The sequence below is a fragment of the Battus philenor genome, unplaced genomic scaffold (genome assembly GCF_028537555.1).
Source record: "Battus philenor isolate CCGP_79_NKW_IND1 unplaced genomic scaffold, ilBatPhil1.0.hap1 SCAF_27, whole genome shotgun sequence".
In the NCBI taxonomy this organism is placed as follows: domain Eukaryota; kingdom Metazoa; phylum Arthropoda; class Insecta; order Lepidoptera; family Papilionidae; genus Battus; species Battus philenor.
Genome location: NW_027181690.1, coordinates 11,331,044 through 11,355,819, shown reverse-complemented (window position 1 = coordinate 11,355,819; position 24,776 = coordinate 11,331,044). Strand labels below are relative to the sequence as shown.

At 33.0% G+C, this 24,776-nt stretch overlaps 1 protein-coding gene across 1 annotated transcript in view; it reads left to right on the top strand.

Moving 5' to 3' along the window:
- Positions 1-2,720: 2,720 nt before the first annotated feature.
- LOC137925773 (organic cation transporter protein-like) overlaps positions 2,721-24,776 on the top strand; it is a 34,117-nt gene continuing 12,061 nt past the window's right edge. Inside the window, exons 1-4 of the mRNA XM_068769242.1 lie at positions 2,721-2,741; positions 8,666-9,004; positions 20,157-20,344; positions 21,857-21,944. Coding sequence (XP_068625343.1) covers positions 2,721-2,741; positions 8,666-9,004; positions 20,157-20,344; positions 21,857-21,944 — 636 coding nt within the window. The remainder of the gene's footprint in view (positions 2,742-8,665; positions 9,005-20,156; positions 20,345-21,856; positions 21,945-24,776) is intronic.

Sequence of the window (24,776 nt, the reverse complement as noted above, 5' to 3'; positions counted from 1 at the left end):
AAAAGCACCGCACAGACTTCTTCTAAGGGCGTCATTAAGCAAGCTTCGTACCATCCCGTAGCAAGTTTCGAAGCACGTTTCGAAATCTTCTTCCCTGCCTCAGGCTACATCAGCCTCTCTGCCCGACAAGACTAACCAACCTTCCACTCCCAAAATCATATCTTAACCTTTTTCTTTGAGAAGCCTTAAACCTGGTCGCACTCCTGCCGAAGATCTCAAAGCTCTCGCGAATCTAGACCATGCTGCAGTCCACTAATTATTAAAACTCCTGTGTGGAATACTATTGCTGCACTATATATTCGCTAGTTTATGTATATCCACATTTGATTCGATCAAGTATAGTATTTCTTTTGTTGAAATCCTAAAATACTCTCGGGTTTATATTAACCATGCGTAAACAGCAGACGAACTGTGTCGCCTGTCGTTCCCACCCATCGCGTGTACTTATGTGACATATTCGCGTGGCAATTAAAGATAATTCAAAATATTTCCAAAAACTTTCATTCCTTCTCCCATAGTCGTGCAGTCCTAGTAAACATGGAGTAGGAGTGGTCGTAGTACTGTAGCTTCCTGTTCGTCGGTTGTATCTTGTTCGTCGATCGCTTCTTGTTCGTCGGTTGCTTCTTGATCTTCAGTTGCTTCTTCCTGCGTTGACCGCACCTCCGCTAGCCCTTATAATGAGCGCGGAGACTCTCAACAGCGCGATGCAGATTTTCGTTGCGTCTACTGTGGCGCCATCTGTAATTTATCTGTTTCACTGCCGCCGCGATGCGATTGACGGTCACGTGGGTAAGAGCTTGGTGTTTGAGGGCCCGCGATATGCACGCCACAAACACACTGAACTCATATCTACACTCCTATAGTCAACTAAAATTAAACAAAGGAAACAAAGTATGGTTCCAACGCTATCTGCCGTGCTGCACAGAGGCGACCACTTTTATTTTTTTTCAACTGTAGCATGACACGTATGGTTAGCTATCAAAAGAAACTCGATTCTTGACACTGTGAATACATAATAAAACTAGTATATACAATAGTTTACATACAAACAAAAGCTAATTGATACAAACTATTTATGCTATATGAGGTAACTTATCTAAGAGTGAGAGAAAGAAAGGGAGGCGATACGGTACATGAGTCTCTTCTTTTTTGTGGCTTCCGCTATTTGAAACCACTCGTACATCCCGTCTTGAGTTCACAGGGACAGTTTTTTACTGAATATCTTATTATTTCATCACTCTTACTTTGTCCGTCTCGATATCTCTTTCCATTTCACAAGTCTCTATTTAAATCTACTCAAGCCTGCGTGCTGGTGGAAGAGATCGCCAACTGGTCATTTTGAAGAAGCTCTCGTCACGGGATAGGGTAACTCGTATACACGACCAGCGCTATGCAAGCCATTGGTAACGATGGTTTATAAAATATTGTGAAATAACATTGTATATTATTGTGCAAAAAACAATGAATCATTAAGAATAAGGACATTAAATATAAAAGAAACTTCACCATATATAGCTGCATGAAAACAAAAATGTATACAGTTATTTTTGATTATGTGTGTCATAACATGGCAACCAAATGTATTTATTATCTAACCGGCCCAAGGTTAGGGAATTCCAACTCGATTTGTGAGAGGAGTTAAGGGAAAAACGCAAGACTGTGAGTCATTTTACAGCGAAACATTATCTCGTAACGTAAATGCGAAGATGTTACTTTGTAAAAAAATTATTCTATTGCTATAAATTACTCAGTTTTTAACTCTCAACTCGGAAAATTTGTTATAAAAATGTGTAATATACAAAATTCTCGTGTTAATAAACTAATTATTTTCAAATCAGTTTTACCGAATTTTGTGAAATTTTTCTTGCATATTCGGTAGGTCTGAGAGTTGACTACAAACTATTTTTATAATAAATCAGAGGTGAGTAACCTTTATAATGAAGGAAGTAATTTAAATTTTAAATTTTTAACTTACACTTACAAAACTGCAAAATAAGAATTAACAAGATAAGAACGGAAAAACTAACATATTTAATGACAAATTTTTCAACTGTTTTTTTTATACTAGCGCCTATATAATACGTACACAGCTATATGTATATATATTATACATATATTGATACACATATATAAACATATAAGTATATATGTGTATCTGTCTATATATATAGTATATATTACTAAGTAATCGTTTCGGTTTATCATATACCACTATTTAATTATAATTAATTTTATAAGGATATATTGATGGGAGAAAGTCGGTAAAATAAATTCAGTTTTAGAAATGTTTGGCGGGTTGCATAAACATGTTTACCGGGCCGCGTGTTGCTCACCCCTGGACTAAGTTATAAGTATGACCGATTGTAAATTTATTTTAATTTTATTGCTCTTGTGTTTTGACATTGAAAATATAACATATAATTTTTACCCACCTATCACCACTTAACTTTATAACAATGTTTAAATATCAATGTTCGATAACTGATCAACTAATAATCCATCATTTCCGCCAGGTGTATACTCATCACCAAGCAATCATCACAGAGTAAAGATAACAAAGTTGCAATTTGAATTTCAATTCTAACCGTTTCACTGCTGAGCAATTCTAGCAAGAACACACCAAAACTGCGGGACATATTTTAACTTGTCAAATGAAACACTCTCATTTAGACAAATATATATCAATTTAAATAATCGTATTCATTAGATTTTGCTTTACGATGGTTTCAAGCAGAGACACGGTAAATAATAAATTAAAGTATGTTATGGGTTTAGCATTGAAGTCGCACATTAATGAGCAAGACGCATTGGAACTTACAGCGCAAAAGCGCTGCGTCGTGTTTTTCGAGATAAAAACGAAGTACTATTGCACCATGCAGCAGTGAAACGGTTAAATATAAAATGAATAGAATAATATTAAAATAAATGTTATAATATCATTAAAGAGTGTTTAATTATCGTAATGTGCGAAACTTAGATTAATGACTTATTTAAATAGTTGATATTATAATTAATACATCAAAAATTGTTAAATTTCATTTACAAAGAGCAACTGTTGAGTTTCTTATCGACTCAGTAGACCAGCGTTCTATGCCGGTGGTAGCTTGTTGCTTATAAAATAATTGACTATAAAAAAAACCCATGTAAATTCCTATTTGAAAGAGCTTTCTTTCACTCCCTGCACAGTTTAGAGCTGTTATTATTGGTTCTGTATCTATCGTAGCAGTGACGATTATAATTATCATTTTCAAAGTAAATTTAACATTGATTAACAATGCTTTTATAATTTATTTTTTTAGTTACACCAATACCTCGCCTTGCGTTGTTTCGTTTTGCGTTTTTTTCGAAGTTGCGTCGTTGCTTAATTAGTACTAATTTTCACTGTGCGTCGTTAGAATTTCGAAGTTGCGTTGTTTTGAGTTCGAGTCTTTAATTTTTTTTAAATTTACTTTTTTTTATTAAAGTAGGCAACAGTTTTGTTTTTAATTTCGTCATGCCATCAAAACTCGGGGATTCCTTTTTTAACTAAAAACAACGCAATTTGAATAGTTTTATTTTCACTTTGTTTTGCTAATTTTAAAGTTCAGTTTCAATTACGTAGTGTGTTGTAATGTAGTGTGTTGTGCTTTTTTAAAAGAGAATAATAAATTTATATAACGTTTACGTGTTGTTTCTGGTTACAAAAAAGGTAAATATTTTCCAATTTATTTATTGGCAGAGTTATATTATTTTTGTTTTTTAAATGTTTACTTTGTTCAATTTTCTATTTAAAAAGTAGTATTTTTTTAACCCTGGAACTTATCTTCGATCTTTACATGGTTTGCTATAGAAAATCTTAATTCACTTTGCGGCGTTTCAATTTGCGTCGTGTTTTTTTGGGACGTAACCACGACGCAATATAAGGTATTAGTGTAATTAAGTGATCTTATTTAAATCTTTAAGGGGAACTTATTTTTAGTTTTATATAGACATAAAGAACTTATTTTACGAAAAAACCAATTGATTTTTACCGCTCCGGCATTGATTTGTATACTAGAGGTTTATACTTTGCACTAGGCATGTATCCGCTGACATAATGATAATGTAAATTTAATGAATATACAAAACAGTTGTACTGAATGATGTTAAACTAATTAGTGTTTTATTATGGAATGCGGCAGGCCAATAACTCAGTGCAAAGTCAGAAGCGACGTAGTATGTAAATGATTCAATAATTGAAACATAAATTAAGACTTAACAATTATGTTTAAAGCCTTTGTTGTCAACAAGGCTTGTCGTCTCAATGATTACAAGTAGGTTTTGTTACAGTTTTTTTTTAATTTACACTGATTTATGTAAAACTATTTACATTAAATATAATTGTTACTCAAAAACTATGGTTTGGTCAAGTTGCCATCTTAATGCGTTCACTTTTCAGTATTGTCTCAAAATGAAGTTCATTTGTCTTGTTTGCTGGACATAGGTCTCTCTCTCTCTCTCTCTCTCTCTCTCTCTCTTTCTCTCTCTTTCCAATAGGACCGGTTGGTACCGGCCAGCACCTTCTTTAATAAGGTCTGTCAACCTTGTCAAGCCCTTTTTTGTTGTTGTTGTTGTTTGTTGTTGTCGCTTGTCTGTCTGACTATCTGTCGTCTCTCCACACCAGAAGCTTAAGTCATCATCAGCTATCTGTTTTTTAATGAGCACCTTTATTTATTTATTAATTACACTTTATTGTGCACTAAAACTCTATATGAAAAGCTAAATGAAATTATAACTAAACGAAAAGAAACTATTTATTTACAGGTAAAAGATATGGTCTTATCTCTCGAGGCGATCTCTACCAGACAACCTATGGATGGAGATAAGAGACATGAAGGAGAGAGGGTAGTATAGGTGTAGATAATAAGAAAATAAAAATTTTAAAATATTCTACACATTTCAGAGAAAAGTACACTTGCACATATATATACACATGAACATATATACTAATACATAAATTAATTTTCAAACATACATATATATATTTACTAAACTACATGTATACTGCATCTTTAAATGTTTTTCAAAAGCAAGAACTCTTAAAATACTCAACTGTATGTAAGCTTCATTTACTATATAATAGTAATAACATATATCAATATATGTATATGTTGGTCTCTTTATTCAGCTTGGAAGTATGGACGGACCGCGGTGCTCTACTGTTCCATAGGCCCTTAGAGTTCAGTGAGCACATATATATATACAAATATATTTATGTATATTTGGATATATATACATATAAAGGACTTGAGACAATACCGCACAGGATTAAAAACACACTTGGAACCCACGTAGTGTTATTTAAAGCTCATAGATGTCGCTAGAGGAAAGCACAACTTAAATCTGTTTTCCATCTTACCGGGCTTTCCTAGCGCGCTTCTCAATTTCCTCAAGTTAGTCAGAATGGAAAATCCGGTTAAGATTTAAACTCAATGGGTATTTACTAGAGGATGCATTAATCTCAAATCTTCATTGTAATAAAGCTAAATCTCTAAATATATCTAAAAAGAAAATAATAAACGATGATCATATTCATCACCATATCTGATGATAGATGCCTACTGCAAGGCATAAGCCTCCCCCGAAGGTCTCCACAATGACCGATCTTGTATTATATATATATATACAAAATATTGTTTGTGTATATATATATATATATACAAATATATACATATACAACTTATATTACAGTACAATACAAAATAAAATCGCTATTCATCTTTTTAAATATGTGTAAGTGAAATTAAAATCTATATCAACTTTACATTTCGAAGATTTTTTTCTTAGATAATAAAGAGATCAATAATAAAAAATTAAACATACCTCTTGCGAGAATATGAAGGCTTCAAAATTACCAAGTGACAGAGGATAGCATAGAAATTACAAGGATAATCATTTATCCTTAAACAGTATCATGTACAAAATGATATGTGTTTTTCCTGTGTCATACTGTATATATAATTAGAGTAATTTCCTACATTCATCATCTGTTTCCTTAAAAAATCTATTTCACAATTTGAATGTATCCTGTAATGTGTATCCTGTATACAGGGTGATTGCTTTTAGATGTAAAAGCTTCCAGGGTGAATCTGTTTAAACGCGGTAATGTAACGTGTATTAGTCATTTGCAAGAAATCAATTGCTTTAGACATTTAAAACGTAATGAAGATATAGTAAGAAAAAGCGTTTTCAAAATTAGAACAGAAAAAATAAATTAATGTTACATATATCATAATAAATTCCTTTCTTTTCATGCAATAGTAGGTAACGTGTTCGATTCCCGTGATACAAAGTTGTACAATTCGCACTTTGTGCATTAATTATATAGGATTGTCACACTCACAAAGAAGTTTCCAGATGATGGACAGCATCGTCCTCTGCGTACCATAATACCACACTGCGATCGCTAACTAACCTGCCCAGTGTGGCGATTATGGTATATCTCCTCATAGATATACAGGGGTTGAAAACAACAAATGAATTTTCTGTTATTATTTCCCATAATTCTATATAAAGTCTATACAGAATAATTGTAAATAGGTGTAAAATCTTTGAAACTTTTTCTAGAAAAATGGTCTATACGTGAATCTAAAAAAATCATTTATAATTATTCAACAAAAAAGCACTCGCTGAACCTAGCCATCCGACGTTCAGAACGAAAGGACTCCATCTGTATATTGAATGACAGCAGAGAAAGTTTGGGCATATTTGATACGGATCTTTCTTCTCCCAGCTGTGAGACTCGGCAGCGTTTTATTATTATTTACAATATTTTTTATACAATTTTCTCTTATGGGTAAATAAAGCTAAAATTTATACATATTAACAAGTCAGGTAGTACATTTTTTACAGTTGTATAGTACAGTACAATTGAATGTATTTGAATTTTATATATATATTCATACGGAAGATCAACAGTTATTATTAATTATATATAGTAACGTTGTTGTAAAACTACCAACCTTCATTTACAACTTTAGGTTAATTAAAAGTAATTGCTTAATTGCAACATATAACTATATATTTTGCATATAGTTAATTGATGTATCAAGTAGACCTATGGGTGCATTGTATCGGAGGACATTACATTACGAGGCTCAGGGGCTATAGATACGAATAAAAAATACCCTCTATATGTCATCGTCACACACGTGCGTGTATTACACGGACAAGACTCAAGATGCGATCGCAAGATTCATCCATGTGAATACGGCAACCGCCGCACAGATACTGGCGCACAACCTGAGGAAGGGGAATATGGAGGGATGAGGAAGTTGTCGCACGAACTGTAAAATTAAAAATTGGACACTGCAAGCGCGTAGTAAAAAAACTGAAGAAAAAGTTAAAGGTATATTTCATTAAAAGCGAAAATTTCCCAGGGCTCACATAAGTTTAAAAAATTTCAAAGTTAACTGAGATTAATATATTTTTAAATCAATATTAATTTTAGCAAAATAATTTGCATGTCAGTTTCTGTCAATTAAGTTTTTGAAAACTAAATAATTTTTAAAAAAATATGTTGACGGGAAAAAATCGATTAGACTTAATTTTAGGAAAGCTCGGCGGGCCGCATCGCTGCTTAATTAGTACCAATTTTCACTGTGCGTCGTTAGATTTTAGAGGTTGCGTTGTTTTGGGTTGGAATCTTTAATTTTTTTTTTGAATTTTTTTTTTCTAAAAGATGGCAGCACTTTTGTTTCTAATTGCGCCATACCATCAAAACTCGGGGATTCCCTTTATAACTAAAAATCAACGCAATTTTAATACAGTTTTATTATCACTTTGTGTTGCTAATATTAAAGTTCAGTTTCAATTACGTAGTATGTTGTAATGTAGTGTGTTGTGCTTTTTTAAAAAGAGAATAATAATTTTTTATAAATTTTATCGTGTTGTTTCTGGTTACAAAAAAGGTAAATATTTTTCCAATTTATTTATTGGCAGAATTATATTATTTTTGTTTTTTAAATGTTTACTTTGTTCTATTTTATTTTTAAAAAGTTGTATTTTCGTAACCCTGGAACCTATCTTCGATATTTACATGGTTTGCTATAGAATATCTTAATTCACTTTGCGGCGTTATAATTTGTGTCGTGTTTTTTTGCAACGTAACCACGGCGCAAAGTGAGGTATTGGTGTACCTTATATATGCAAATTATACTTAATTAACAATATTTGAATAGTTTTTTAACAAATAAACAAGAAAAATTTGGCTTGTAACTGACTACCATGTTTAAGACACTGGCAGTAAAGATATATAATTATTCAGCATCATGGTAGACTTATCAAATCACCTATATAATATTAAGCACATTTTGCTGGTGTAAGTGGAAACCACGCGTGCGCATATTCATCGTCAGCGAGGAAAATGCCAGTTATATATCCGATCTGTATTAAAGATACATTATCACTATTGACTCACTAGAAACTGACAGCGTGTAAAATCAAATCGATTTATTTGAATACGGTCGGGAAAAGAATTCATCATTGTTTCATTCGTATGACGCAAGCTTGACATAACACTTTCCCATAGATTTCCGACAGTACCGGAAAAATGAGTTCTACATACATTATCATAAATAATATAACTAACTGTGCCCCCCGTCTTCGCGTGGAATTTAAAAAAAAAGTATTTTAATTATGTGATCAGGATCTTGATTCCATAATTCACATAAATCCTTATGTCACCCACAACTTGAAACGTCATCACTCGCTCCGCAGTATCGAGGTGAACGCGGTCTTGGTCAAACTCCTCACTGAGTACCTTCACAGGTTCAAGCTCAAAGATGACCCATCGTGCTTCTGTGAACCGGGCGTGGACCAGATCGTGGTCCACCTGGTAGCCCACTGTCCCGCATTCGGAGGACTCAGGGTCGACTCTGAATGCCGGTTAGGCAGTAAGGTTAGAGAGGACTCTATGTCCTCGCTAATCAACAACGAGAAAGCAAGACCAACGTTCCTAAAAGTGTGCAGAACGCTCGCGAAAAACGTGATTAAAAGAAACAAGAAGTTAACATTAAAATTGTAAATAAAAGTGCAAAAATCGATAATTAAATAAATAAGTAAATAAAATAATAGTCTAGAATAGATCAAAAATGCGATATAAAAACAAAGAAACTTCAATTGTTATAGTATGAGAAGAAGAAAGAATGATTCGAATAAAAGGAAAAATGGACAAGAAAGTGAAAGAAACACGAATTGTAGAAAGAAAGAAATAAAGGAATTAAAGATCATAGGAGTAACGATAGAAAAGCGCGATAATAAACATATTACGTGAAAAAAAATATTAGATACAAAGTGCCTGTTCCATAATAGATAGGGGAACGAGGGGACCTGATAGCGGACACCATTAAAAAACAGAACGTCATCGTTTGTTCGCTATTTTGGTTTCAATTCATATTCAAATTCAATTCATGAACTGTCACGGTGACATGAAATTCATTGGACAGTGGCGCCATCTGTCGAAAATTGATCATACCAAATTATAAACCTTCGTACGCTCATGTAAAACAACTTTGTTAAAGATCATTACACGAATGCATAGTTTTCGTTTCTATAAACTACATACAGACAAATATTCATCTTTATATATACAGATAAGAGATCCAAGGAATCAATTTATACATTTATAATAGTTTATTTATCCATAATGAAGTTTTTCTTAAAACAAAAATATTTCATTAAGTCTATTTCATTTTTTATGGCGTAACCTTGAATAAGGCTTCTCTGTAGATTTCCAATGGAACCGGTAAAATGAGATTTGCATGTATCTACTCTTCACTATCCATCCGTAATAAATTACCGCAAAATTTTTCTTTTATTAATTTGTTTTATAATAAAGTTTCACAATATTTCTTAGACCTACCGTCTCTTTGCTTTAAATCTAAAATAAAAGTATATTATTACATCAATCTTGCTATAGAATTTACTATTTTTTAAGTTGATTGAAATATGTTGATCTTGGTGTATTGATATATTTATATGGTTGGTATTTATAAAAAGCAACTGTTGAGTTTCCAGCCGGTTCTTCTCAACAGATTATCTGTTCTAGCCGATAGTAGCTTACTACTTATATATATGTATATAAATATTAAAAAAATATATAAGTCATAGAATTTCGTCTACAAAAACTTACTTACTTAACTTTGAGTGTCTACATATATTACGAGTATAAAGTACCTGAACATATTTTCAACCGTTTTTATCATATATATATATATATATATATATATATATATATATATATATATATATATATAGTTATTAATATATATATATATATATATGTGTGTGTGTGTGTGTACACTCAAAACAATGAAGGATTTGTTATGTTTTTGAAGACGAAATACTATGAGTTATATATTTTTTTTATTATCTATATACATATATATACATAAGAGGTATAGTTAGAAAGAAGTTGATTACGATTCTCAGGGCTGACGGCTCACGTAACAAGTTAATCGAGCCCTCTATTTAATGAGTTGGCGTTCATCTATACTAATTAGACTTTTCGGACAATATTTTTAAATGCCTTTTTACCTATGATTGCTTTTAAAAGCCCGTTCCAAGAAAGAGCTGATGTTCATCCGGGCTCCGCAGATCAGCGTTCGGAGCCGGTGGTAGCTTATTCTTTACAATGGTATAATAATCGATGATTCCAAAGCGCATGTAAGTGCCTACTTGAATAAAGATATTTTAAATTTGGAATTTTTTTCAAGTTGGCCTTGACATTAGCAACCTTACGGGCAACGGTTAATTTTTTTTTAAATGACAACACCTCATAAATAGCGGCGACGGACTGAGCTCACTCTGTGTTTGGCACTAATCGGTGTAACATAACTCCTGAAGATGCCCCGTGGAGGGGTGAAACACGTGTTGAGTGATTTGGCGGTAGCGGTTGTGTAATTCGCATAGTTTGCCGCATACGCATTTATCAGCGGGCTGGCGGGCGGTGCATTTTATTGCACGACTACCACTGCATGTGCGGAAGTGGCTAAATATTGGCCTTTTCCTTACTTAGGATAGACTTCCGCGAGGTAACGCCTTATTCCATTAAATACTTCATAAATTACGTATATTTACTAAACTAAAGTCATTTACATGCGCTTTTGAATCGTCTATTATTTCCACATAAAAAGTAGTAAGCTACCGTCGATTCGGAACTCTGATCTATTGAGAAGAGTCGGGAAGAACAAGACATGGGAAATAGTTTTCTTTTTAAATGAAATTTAACACTTTTTTTAGAGTGTACATTATAATATCAATCATGTAAATGAGTCAACAAGAGAATTTCTACACTTCGATCAACTAAAAACTCTTGAATTCTATAGTAAAATTTAATCAGTATACTTTTAATTTTATATTAATAACTAAGATAAGGAATGTCTGAGATATGTTGTGGAACTTTATTGTATATAACATATGTACACTCAGACTTATAAAGAATTTGTTATGATTTAAACAAGAAATTTAGACGTTATATATTTTTAATTCTTTTGTATTTATGTGTTGCGTTAAAAAGGAAGTTAATAATAACATTTAAAAACTTTTAAGTTAAAGATTTTTTGATACGATTGTGGTGGATTGATATGATTGTGCTGGTTGTGGAAAAATATGTACCTAGTCCGCCATATTGGAACGGCGTCAATCTTGAATTTTAAATTTTGACATAATCATCGTGTTTTACTAGAGTAGCCCTTTCATTTGATACCCATATTGAGGGGGTTAAGGAAAAATACGTAATCCGCCATTTTGTATCGGCGGCCATCTTAGATTTATAATATTATTGATTTTATGATATTGTATTGTCATCTAAATTAAATGTGTGTACCAAATTTCAGATCAATCTGACAACGGGAAGGTGCTTAAATTTCAATTTCTAATTTTGACCCAAATAAAATCCGTACGGGTTGAATTAAATAAAACCGTTTAAAAATGTTAAAAATGAAAGGTAAGTCGCGGGATGTTGTTGGATACGAACAGCGAAAGAACAGTCATCTTTGAGAAAGGTCGATATCTTGCAATGGGCATCCATCAGCTGAAAAGAGGAAGATGTATTGCGTTACGAGTTTATTTTTTTTTTTCTTATATTTATTACCTGCTTGTCACAATTTATATATAAGAATTTAAATTATGGAGCATAAATAATATGTTATAAAATATTGAGAGACAACCAAAGGCATACAAACTTTTTTAAAAACAACATGGAATCTCTAGCTTTTACGTTCCATACCGTACTATTTTGTAAAATAAAAATATAGTTTTAATTTACACAAAATGTTAATAAAATAACTTTTATTTACTAGTCGAGTCGTATTAACTTCCGTTCTAGGTGGGATATTTAGTATTTATTTATTTTATTTACCCTTTTTTGTACACTAGAGATAATAACTAAAAAAAAAACAATTTAAATAGAGGTACAAGAGGCGATCTTATCGCTCGAGGCGATCTCTACCAGACAACCTTTGGATAGAGATGAGAGACATGAAGGAGAGGGCAGTTTAGGGAGCATATACATACAAATATATACACTACTATACATTTATATGCATATATATAATACGTAATACGTAATATATAGCTTAAGTGACATATCCAGCCTGGATTTATGTGGATATTTATGTTTGACTTCAGTAAAAATGTTCTGAATATATGCCTTAAGAAATCTGGTAATTTGATGAAGAATGAAAAAGCATCAATGAGAAACATACGTATGTGCTTCCGTCCCCCATAGGAGGAGTTATTGGCGATTTTTTCCGCAAGGTTTATTCAAAATACGACGCCGCGTGTTGTATCAATGGAGTTCGTGTCTTGCGTCCGTCGAGTGAACATTATTTCATTGTGTATTAAATGTACTGTATTTGTGTGTGTATTCTAATTAAACACCATCGCATATCTTCATTAGACGCCGTGGAACAAATTTTACAAAATTTAAATAGTCTTCAGTTATTCAGGTACGATATATATGTTAATATATTTGGTTTATCTATCAACGGATGTCTTTATTGAACTGCCAAATAAAAAAAACGTCTAAATATTTGTGCATTGTTTTACATATATTTACAATTATTTTTTTTTTCATTATCTAAACTACATATATAAGTGAATTTAATTATAAATAGTAACAGTTGTGCTTCGTTTGCGTTATATTCAGTAAGAAATGTGTATATTTTAGTTATATATACATATATATATATATACAAACATATATTAGTTTTAAAGCATACTAGTTGTCCCGAATGGCTTTGTTGAAATGTAAGTAAAAGCCATGTAGAATTTATATATATATATATATGCAACATATCGCACAGTGATCGCATTGTTTATAAATTACAAGTGAAAAAAATAAATAAACTTTTTGGGACCTTGTTTCTGAACGAATTGTTATTTCTTATTTTAAACAAAACCTCGGGAATTTCAAAACGCACTCATTATATTTTTGCCCAAATATCTATTATTATTATAATATAAACATATAAGGTCATTGGTTATGGATGTAAAAGATGTATAGTGTGAATGTATATCACATTTGTCAACAAGAAGGATCAAAGCATTTTTACCTATTTACAATCATTCTGTACAAAGCGATCAAATATAACTTTTTTTTATTATATTGCAAGAGTCTAATGACCTGTTCTGAAAAAAAAAATTCTTACTATATATTCAACGCTTAAAAATTTTACGCCTATTACCAAACACCATGTATAAAATCAAATATTAATGAGAGCTTGTGATGTAACAGTGAAATCTATACGACTCGCTAAAGGCTTTTAAAGGCCTCCGTTTGAGAACCTTTCGTTCACCCCTATAGCTGGGGCACTTATTTCCTAATAATTTTTTCAGCATATATTTTACTGTCTTCTCTCTCATACTGCACAATTTATATTTTCCGTGAAGGATTATGATTGCCAAAATAGAACATTAGTACATTTTTGAAACGGGACTTAAAAGCAATCATGGCTAGGAGCATATAATAGTTTAGTTAAATAGGCAGAAGGGTCTTTTTACTGAAGGTGGACAACAATGCATTACATGGAAGCCTCCCTGAACTTGCTTTGTGAGCCGTCAGCCCCGATTATGCTGTTCGGTTTCTCTCCAACGAAATTTCCGAATTTCTTTAACATTAATCCCATATGATATTTGTATATATACACACAAAAAAGTGGACATCATATATATATATTATTACACATATATATAAACATATATGTGTAAGTAAATTAAAGTGAAGTGTTGTGTGTTTTTGTTTTTGACGGTTTTTAGCAGTGGTTAAATACATAGGATAATAATCTAAGGTTGCCGGTTCAATATTCAACATTTGTACAGTATGAGTGAATTATATAATCACCGTTAGGTGAACGGTAAGTGAAAGCATTGTGTTCAAAGGGAACGACCCAGCATCCGAAAAGTTACGGGACATTGTCCGTCATGGGTATTCCCCGGACGAAGGTTTTGCTTACAATTATGCTAATCAGCTGTTTATTTATATAAAAGTTGATAACGTTGATGTTAAATTTAGATAATGACGTCATCAATTTTTTTTGGTCTGGACTGTCACTGCTGGAAGGCTTTCGCGGTGAATGTTTCATGGCGTTACTAGCCCCCAAGATAGGACCTAGGTTCACCTGTAATACAAGGATGCCCTTGAGGTCATCATCATGCATCAAGGTAGTTTACCAACTATGGTCTACCACAGAACCTTAAAATTTCACCGGGTAATTCCGCGCGCTATAAACTAACTTTCGTCAATTCAACTCACCAATTTGCTGGGATACAACGGTCACTTTTGTTCATCTACGGATTTTCCTATTTATGATTGGATCTCGTAGATAATCCGAGGATAAATTTTCCCATATCTCATAAGTCATGTGCACTTGTAAGTTTGGTTTATCAAAATATATGGGGGAGATCTATGCCTTATAGCGACCGCCTATAGGCTAAAACGACCACTTCTTTAACTACTATATATATATGTACTGTTGACATATATATATAGAATGGATATCTTAATATATAGATATACTTCATCGCTTATTGAAAATTAATTCTTTATATATCTACATCATAAATGTTAAAGCACAGTAAAAAATTTCTCTTTTTATAAAAATTAAGCTGCGTTCACATTATGACATTACTTTTGCGCCATGCATTTGTATGTGTAAATAATGCAATCTTTTTTTACTGTTCAAAGCGACATAGTTTATGATAAACTCCTTCTAGTAATTAAAGCGCCATCAAATCGTCATTTGTACAAAAGAGACAGTTCGAGAACAATTATCGGAAAAAATTGTGTAATTATTATAACTTTACTTGTATATTGACTTATTTGTGTTATTATATACTTTGGAATATTTACGTCACGTGAATAATGCTAGAAGATTCTAATTTGATATAAGCTAGAATCTGAATGAAATCCACTGTGATGAAATCCAATTACTTAAACTACGTGGATTTCTAACGCGTGAAGAGCGCGCAGCCAACTCAGATGAGTTTTTTTTGTGTTCACTTTTACTAAATCCTAACTTCAGTAGGAGTTTAATTTAATGTCAAGTTTTATATATAGAAAAACTGTCATTTTAGTAGCATTTTTACCAGATTTTGTGTAATAAACTTTAAAAATATATTATACACAGTTGAACAGTGATAGCTCAGTGGTAGAATGAGCCTTGCGTCCTATGACTCAGATTCGAATCCAGGAAGTATAAAGAATTGCCACTCATCACAACCAAGTTTCCAGAGGATGGACAACAGCGTCCTCTGCGTACCATAATATCACACTGCGATTGTCAACTCGCCTGCTAAGCGATTATGGTATATCATCTCATAGATATCTTTGGGGACCTTGCTGTAGGCTTTTACAGGCTGAAGACTTCGACGAAACAGTTCGCCACAAAGTATTTACTAATTATATGAAACCTAGAAAACTGTGGTATATTTTATATGTATAATTTCCTCTTATGTACGAGTATATATATATATGTTTATCAGTTATATAATAAGTTTATTATTTATTATGTATATCTATCTATGAAAGACATTTCCATCTACATATTGACTAATGACATATCTCCGGAATCGTAAAGTTTAGAGCAGGGCTTCTTAAACTATGGGTCGCGACCCCAAATGGGGTCCCATATTCGATTCCGGAGAGACAATCTTAAATATTTCATACTTTGATCATTAATTATATAGGATTGCTGCTTCTGTTATTCTTTGTATACCATAATATCACACTGCTATCGCCAACCCGTCTGCCAAGCATGACGACTGTGGTATTTCCCCTATAGATATCTTTATGGGAGGTCTATGCCATGCAATGTGCTTCTATGGATTGTAACAAAATAAGTCGTACCACTTGTTATATTTATATGGTCTTAACAGTAAGTTCTATTTGTACTACATTCTTCAATGTTCTAGAAGACACTATAACTATATCCTCAAGGTTTTTCAATATTGTTCCACGTACTCATCCAATCAGGTCAGCTAAAATGCTGATGCCGTAAGTTGTGGAGTGAGGACATAATATCGGCAAGCGTAGCGTAAGATGTTCATCCACGTGGTGGACAGTCAACCTTAAAGTCGCCGGAAGAGGCTAGATAAAGGCTGTTCTCTATCAATACTATTGAAAATCGATTGAGGAAGACGGCTGTACAGCTGTACATTGGCTGATAGAATAATGAAGATATATTTGTATTTTTTTAAATTTGTAAATATAATCAATTTGTTTTAGATTGAAGAAGAGAAATACATTTACCGTTTGGCAATAGAAGGACTTGGACAGAGAAAGAGATGACGTCATGGACGCGAGAATTAGACGAAGCCGCAGTTTTGTCCACTGCTAAAGGATACTGGCATATGATTCTATTTTATTTATTATGTGGACTGGCAGGCATTCCTACCGCTATTATAGTATTTGCACAGGTAAGCCTTTTTAATTCCGTGGACCTGTGACATAGGCAAGGTTACCGGTATTCGCTGGTTACTGGTAATCCAAGAGCTGATGGTCGTGATCTCTGGGAGTGGTATATGCTATTGCGTTGGACATACCGTCTTTGTGCTTTTGAAAATCTAAATAACTATTAATGAACGTTTTTAACCTTTCTTTTTTCTTAACAAGGAATTTTGAAACGCAATTCTCTAATGATTTTTTTTATTTCTATGACGAGGTGTTAATATAAATATTTTCAATTAATAAAATTTGATCCATTTACGTTAAGAAATCTGATGTAATATTAAAAAAGAGTTATTTATATTGTATCGTTGTTTTACAACAAAAACAATTAAGTTTTATTTAAATTCTAAAATAATGGCAATCAAAAATTCTATAAGTCTGTCGCATTTAAATGTTTTTATTAAATATTTATAATATTTAACTATTACATTCGTGAATGTCCTTCTTATACAACGTAATAATTAAATGATACATTCGAATGTACAAAACAATTTTTTTTGAATATAGTTAAAAACTTCGTTACTGTACATACAACTAATGCTAATTTATATGTCAATATGTCTATTTTATGTATTTTGTGTTTTATATATATAGAGAGAGTTGATTACAAATAAATTATTAAAACGCAATTCAGAAATATCACTTCATTAGTTCGTTTTATACATAAATATTCCATAATATATATTTAATTATATATTTTAAGTTATATTTATATATAATTACAGTAAGTAGTAGCCATTAATATATTTATATATTTTTTTTAATCTTAATGTTTATTTTTCTTTTAATTTTTTATTTTGCCTTTTACGACATTTACTTGTTTAACCTACCTTCATTAACTTGTCTGCTCTGCCTAATCCAGTTTGCAATTATAAAGTCTACTCGACATGAGTTTAACCCAGAGTTCCCCAAACTTTTTTTGTGTCGTAGACCCCTTGCCAAGTTTTTCCATGTTGGGTAGACCCCCTACTTACCTGATATTGATTTCCTGTAAATTTCTAACTGTAGTGAAGTTTAGTCTTAAAAACTTAAAAACTTAAAGTAAAAACATGTTAATTTATATATTTATTAATTGAATTTAAATTTAAGCTTTTTAAAATACTACTTCTAGGTACTTTTATAAATAATGTAAATGTTTTAATATTATTAGATAGTATGATGTAATTAAATATGTACTATTCATATATACTATACATATACTATCTGTGTATGTGTTGAGATTCACTATCGTGGACCCCCATTTTCATTTCATGGACCCCCAAATTATTTTTCGCTGACGTAGACCCCTTGCAGGTTGTCATAGACCCCTAGAGGTCGATATAGACCACTTTGGGAAACACTGGTTTAACCCCTTAGCTTTAATTTAAAAATTATATGAATTACATAGAGGAGAGTAAAGATTTTAAAAAGGCTAAGGTATGCATGGTACAAAAAGGTTTAAAACCACAGGTCTAAATGGTTAACTGGTAGAGAATACCTTCAGAATTAAGTTCGTCGTTATTCATACATTGTATATGTGTTTAAATAAATAATTGATTTAATATCGTAATAACTAATTACAATTACGTACAAAACTAAGTTATCTATTGTTTACTTGAAAGATTTAAGTGATAACTTGTTTATATTTTCATTGTAAAACTTTATGGTGTATTATATATTTTTTTTATTTTAATTCCATTTTGACAGCAAAGGCATCGGTAATTAATTTCGTTTCATTTTCCTCGTCAACCATTTTTTCTCATAATAAAAACTTTTCTAGTATCACAAGGAAAACATGAATTAAAATTAGGAGATTCAGTCGAGCCGATTCTCGGGATTTGCTTTACCGAGACTTTCTGATCTGTAAAAACCCACAACGTACTCTTAAGGGTTTTTTTGTTACCACTTTCACATACATCCTTTACAGTTAGAGCGATACATTTCCAAGCTGCACTATATTCAAAAAAATATTTAAATTTATAACACGAATATTTAATGGAATCAGGCGTTACCTTGCGGAAGTCCATCCTAAGTAAGAAAAGGACCAATATTTAGCTACTTTCGCACATGCAGTAGTAGCCCTGCAACAAAGTGCACCGCCCGCCAGCCCGCTGATAAATGCGTATGGGACAAACAATGCGAATTACACAACTGCCACCGTTAAATCACTCAACACGTGTTCCACCCCTCCACGGGGCATCTTCAGGAGTTATGTTACACCGATTAGTGCCAAACACAGAGCACGCACATAACACGAAAACTAAAAGATATTTTACGGGAATGCATTATAAACCGTACATAGAGTCCAGTGGTAGAGTTCTAAGAATTAAGATCGTAGACCGTGGGTTCGGTTCCCGGAGAACAATCTTATATAATTCACTTTGTAAAGGAAAGTACAACAATGTAAATGTCACCAACGTAACTCAAAAAATAGCTCGCCTGAAATGACAGTGTGCGGAGAACATTTGTGCAACTTTGGCTGTTGGTTCTGGAGAGGCTACCACGTGCCGGTAGACGCGACTTGGATAGGCACCCCACAAGTCACAGTCGAGGAAGTCCATGCCTTGCAATGGGCGTCTATCCTGGCGTTAAAATCAGGGAAGAGACAATAGCCTCCCTGATAGGCGGAAAAGATAAACAGTCATTCGTATCCCTCTGCAAAAAAATCGCAAACACAGTAAATAAATAGATAAATAGATAAAAAAAGACAAAATAGAACTAAAATGATACATAAAATTGTGATAGAAAATAATTATAGGATATAAGTAATAAAAATGTAAATTTAAAATGTAAAAAGAAAAAGGGAATGAATGATAGATGAACAGAGGAACAGAGCAAAAGGGAAAGAAAGCAGAAATGTAGCATTAAAAATAAGATAACAGACCGAAAGAGAAAGTAAAGTATGAAAAAAGAGAGAGAAAATTAAAAAAGTATGTGAAAATATTAAATTGCCAATAAAGTCCCTGTCCCACCAAAGATAGGGGTACGAGAGGCCCCTAATAGTGGGGGCCATTAAAAAAAATGGGCGTCTATCGGCTAAAATGGAGAAGAATCTTTTAGAAATTTTGATACCCTAAATCCCTTACTAATGATCGTTACCCTTTTTGGAAATTTTCCGCGAAAGAAATGGCACATATGCCAGTCCTGGTCCGTGTGAATTACTTCGTCTAATGTAATAAACTAAATATACATAATTAATGTTATCTTGCAGGTATTTACAAATGATACACCAGATCACTGGTGCGCGCTACCACCAGAGATACAAGATATTGGACTACCCGCAGATCTGCTCAAGAATCTGACAGTTCCAGAGGAAAACGGGCACTATGACAAGTGTTCAACATACGTATACGATACGAATGCTCTCTTAGCAGCTCTTCAAAACTATTCTAATGGAAGGTGATTAAATATCTCATTGTCATCATCATGTCTAGTGCTGGACGTAGGCCTCTCATAGATTTCCAACAAGGACTTGATGATCTTAGCAGACTCAGTCCACCTTGCAGCTGGAGGTTCTGAAGGTTCCATATTCAATGTTACGTTGACATAAAACCGAAAGTCAATCTGAAGTTCTTGGCAAACCTCCAAAACCTGACCCTGCGATTATCTGTTCCGCGCGTTATGCGGCTTAGCTATTGCAATTTCAACTTCCCAATCCGCTAAGCCAGGGGTGAGCAACCTTTTTATTAAAGGGCGTTTTAAATTTTATAATTTTACTTAAAAGTAAACATTTCGTATACAAATTTGATACAAAGAAAATTGCGCACATGTAGCGCGTTTATATTGTATGTTTGAAAATAATGCCGACGAGTGAATAACATGTCACAAATAAATAAAAAAAGTTTCGGTCTAGAATAGCATTTTATAATAATTTAATTATGGGACAAAAACTCCCTCCAGGCCGCTTGTTGCTCACCTCTGCTATGTTGTTGTTTACTGTCTCTATTTTACGAATCGCCTGATTGTCAATTCGATCAGGTCGGATCCCAATTTTTTTTCTATTTACAACTTTCCTAGGTTTTGTTACAAAAAAATTTGTTAAAAGTATAAAGACTTTTACTATTATATATTTACGTGGCCTAACAAGAAAATCCAGTTGTGTTTAAATGCGTTATCTAAGCGGTCAATGACACTTGTTAAATGATTAAATTCGGTGGCCAAGTGACATCCATATAAACAAAGTAATTTTTGAAAAACCTTATATTAAATATTTCTTTTTCTAAAAAATCTAATGAACTTTCTGTGGCCTCCCTCGAGCTCATGACATTAGTTTTCTTTTACCTTTCGGTACCACAAGAGCCATGTATATGTAAATAAACCAAAGAAGAATACTCAGCTCAAAGACCAGTTCCAGAAATGTTCACGATCCAACTAGTAATATGCCAAAGAGTTTTTACGAAACTGCGGTCTAGAATAAAATTGTGTGTACGTTTAGATAGGTCTCAAATTATTTTAGACATATTTAAAAAAAAAAACAAATTATGACGTGTTTTCTATGTTATAAACCTTATTTTGAAAAAATGTTACCCGTCTACGACTTAGTACATCAAGGTTAGCTTAGGACTTAGATTCTAAAGAATTAAGTAGGACTTAGGTTAAGGCTTAGTAGTTAGAGTAGAGTAAAAGTAGATCACAACATTAGGAGATATAACATAAAGGGCGAAAGACAATTATAGCTAAAATCGGCAATTTTTTGGACCAAAATCAATTTACATTTATAAACCTTTTGCTTACGATTGGCTTTCTTCTTCGTCACTTCCTTGTAACCATCTTCTTTCAGGCTATTTTGTAAGTTTTACTTTCAGGCATTCTATTTTGTAATTTTTACCATCATTCCACGGTTAAATTTAGACATCTATAAAAATGCAGTTTGAAAATATTATATTTATATACATGAGTGAATTTTTTCAGGACTGAAATACGCCATGAAGGAGACGCGCTAAGGATATTCGATCGTTCAAGTGTACAGTCAGATGAACTAGTGGATAGCGAGGAACAGGTATAGTGCATATAACTAGTACCTACCTAGTTTAACTAGAGTCGATTAAGAAATTGCACAGAGATTATATAATCACTATCATGTGAATCGATAAATGTCCACTGTCAGGTATAAGCGTTCACCTAACAACGCCATGACCACCAGTCTTGCCCTTGAACTTGGATTGTTTTCGATACACCTTGTGTGAGTCTAGAATATTTCGTCTCCAACGGCTATAGAAATTTTTCGAGCTACCTCGGTGATCTAAGTTCTTCTGCTTATATCCTTATTTTCTTTTTCTATTTCTTAGCTAAACCATTATCATAGCTCTCTGGATGACCGCCAGACATCTAGCTTGTAGTATTAGAGATAGGTACCTCGCGAGCTAAAGAAAAGAAAGATGTATATCTTTTCAAAAGATATAATCACTCTCCAGCGCTCGTGTGTTGCAATTGTAACTCTATACTTTTAAACTTAAGACTCAATTTTCATGATGTGTTACGGCTCTTTCAGAGTTAGAGAGAAAGAGATGGGCTTATATAGCAATCAATTTACATGTAAAAGAGAGAGACGGATGTAAGCTGCGGTTTTTTGGGACGACATCACACGCGCGGGCGTTTAGCTTTTTTTGTGCTTCATGACAAAGACATAAAATGCTTATTAGGAAGCAAATGCAACCAAAAAAGCTCACTACTTAGTAATAATTTTCAAGATTCTATTTTCAAATTCACACGTCTTATTTTATATATATGTACTTTTTATATTAAAGCAAAAGGATTACTCTTATCGAGTTCGCTGTCGTATAGACTCTCCTTTAACAATCGAACTGCCCTATGGAGCGTGGGCCCTATGTTTGGAAACACTGCTTTAAATTATCGTATAAAAGATACAGTGACCGACAATAATTACACACTCCGCTCATTTTAGGGTCCAATTACAGACATATATACTTAGTATGTATAACATCGCCTCACCGTAAAGGAAAACATACACGAAACCTGTATTAGTATAAAAAAAATTGAAAGGTCATCGACATCAAAAGGTTTAACTATGATCAAAGTATATTTGAAAATGGAATTACAATTCGATCAGCATATTTATTAATTTCCACATAGGATAATTAACAATAATGATTTATAAAGTTGAAACGTGATCTCTCATTCCGTGCTATGGAACTTGCATAGCCCAGAGAAGGATAGAACTACAGAGACAGATAGATAGATAGAACTACAGACTTTTTGATGTAAACAATTTGAAATCGTCTGGTTTTAATCCAAAAATGGATGTTCCACAGAACTCCATTCTAGGCCTGTGATTCAAACTTCATTGAAGTAAGAAAAGGACCAATATTTAGCCACTTCCGCACATGCAGTGGTAGTCGTGCAACAAGTGAGAGAGATTAGTGAGAAACACTCTGCGTTTGGCACTAATCGGTGTAACATAACTCCTGAAGATGCCCCGTGGGGGGGTGAAACACGTGTTGAGTAATTTGACGGTGGCAGTTCTGTAGTTCGCATTGGTTGCCGAATGCGCATTTATCAGCGGGCTGGTGGGCGGTGCACTTTGTTGCACGACTACTACTGCATGTGCGGAAGTGGCTAAATATTGGTCCTTTTCTTACTTAGGATGGACTTCCGCAAGGTAACGCCTGATTCCATTAAAAACTTCATTGAGTTGTGGTAGCCGGGCGGTAGAGGAAAGATACTTGCGATCGTAGGTCACGGATTCGATTTCTTAGATAAAATCTTTTATAACTCACACTTTGTGCTTTAATAATATAGTATTGTCACTGCACTAACAAGTTTCTAGAGGATGGGCAGCAGCGTCTTCTGCGTACTATAATACCAAGCATGGTGATTATGTTACACCAATACCTCGCTTTGCGTCGTTTCGGTTTGCGTTTTTTTCGAAGTTGCGTCGCTGCTTAGTAAGTACTAATTTTCACTGTGCGTCGTTAGATTTTCGAGGTTGCGTTGTTTTGGAATCGAGTCTATTTTTTTTTATTTTTTAAAAAATGGCAACACTTTTGTTTCTAATTGCGCCATGCCATCAAAACTCGGGGATTCCCTTTCTAACTAAAAACAACGCAATTTGAATACAGTTTTATTTTCACTTTGTTTTGCTAATTTTAGAGTTCAGTTTCAATTACGTAGTGTGTTGTGCTTTATTAAAAAGAGAATAATAAATTTATATAAATTTTTACGTGTTGTTTCTGGTTACAAAAAAGGTAAATATTTTTCCAATTCATTTATTGGCAGAGTTATATTATTTTAGTTTTTTAAATGTTTACTTTGTTCGATTTTCTTTTTAAATGGTAATATTTTCGTGACTCTGGAACTTATCTTCGATCTTTACATGGTTTGGTATAGAAAATCTTAATTCACTTTGCGGCATTTCAATTTGCGTCGTGTTTTTTTGGAACGTGACCACGACGCAAAGTGATGTATTGGTGTATATCCTTCTATAGATATCTTTGGAAATCCTATGCTTTTCTGTAGATGTCTATAAGCTGAAACTAAGTGTAGCATTTATCATGTATATGTAGCATAATAGTATATGTTAATATAATTAATAAAGTTTATATCTTTTATACTCCTCCCTTATAACTATCTATGCGTTAACATATATTAACTAATAGAGAATGTTTGTCTATAAGGGTGAATGCTATATAAATATACTAGCTTTATGGTGTATCATATATATAAACATGACGCAAGATTTTAATGTATACCTACGTACAAACAGATCAATTTCAAAACAAAAAACAAATGAATCACTAATATCGAAACAATGCCCTATTCAGAATAAAAAGATGCGACGGAAAAATAAATGAATAAATTATTTCTGAATAGA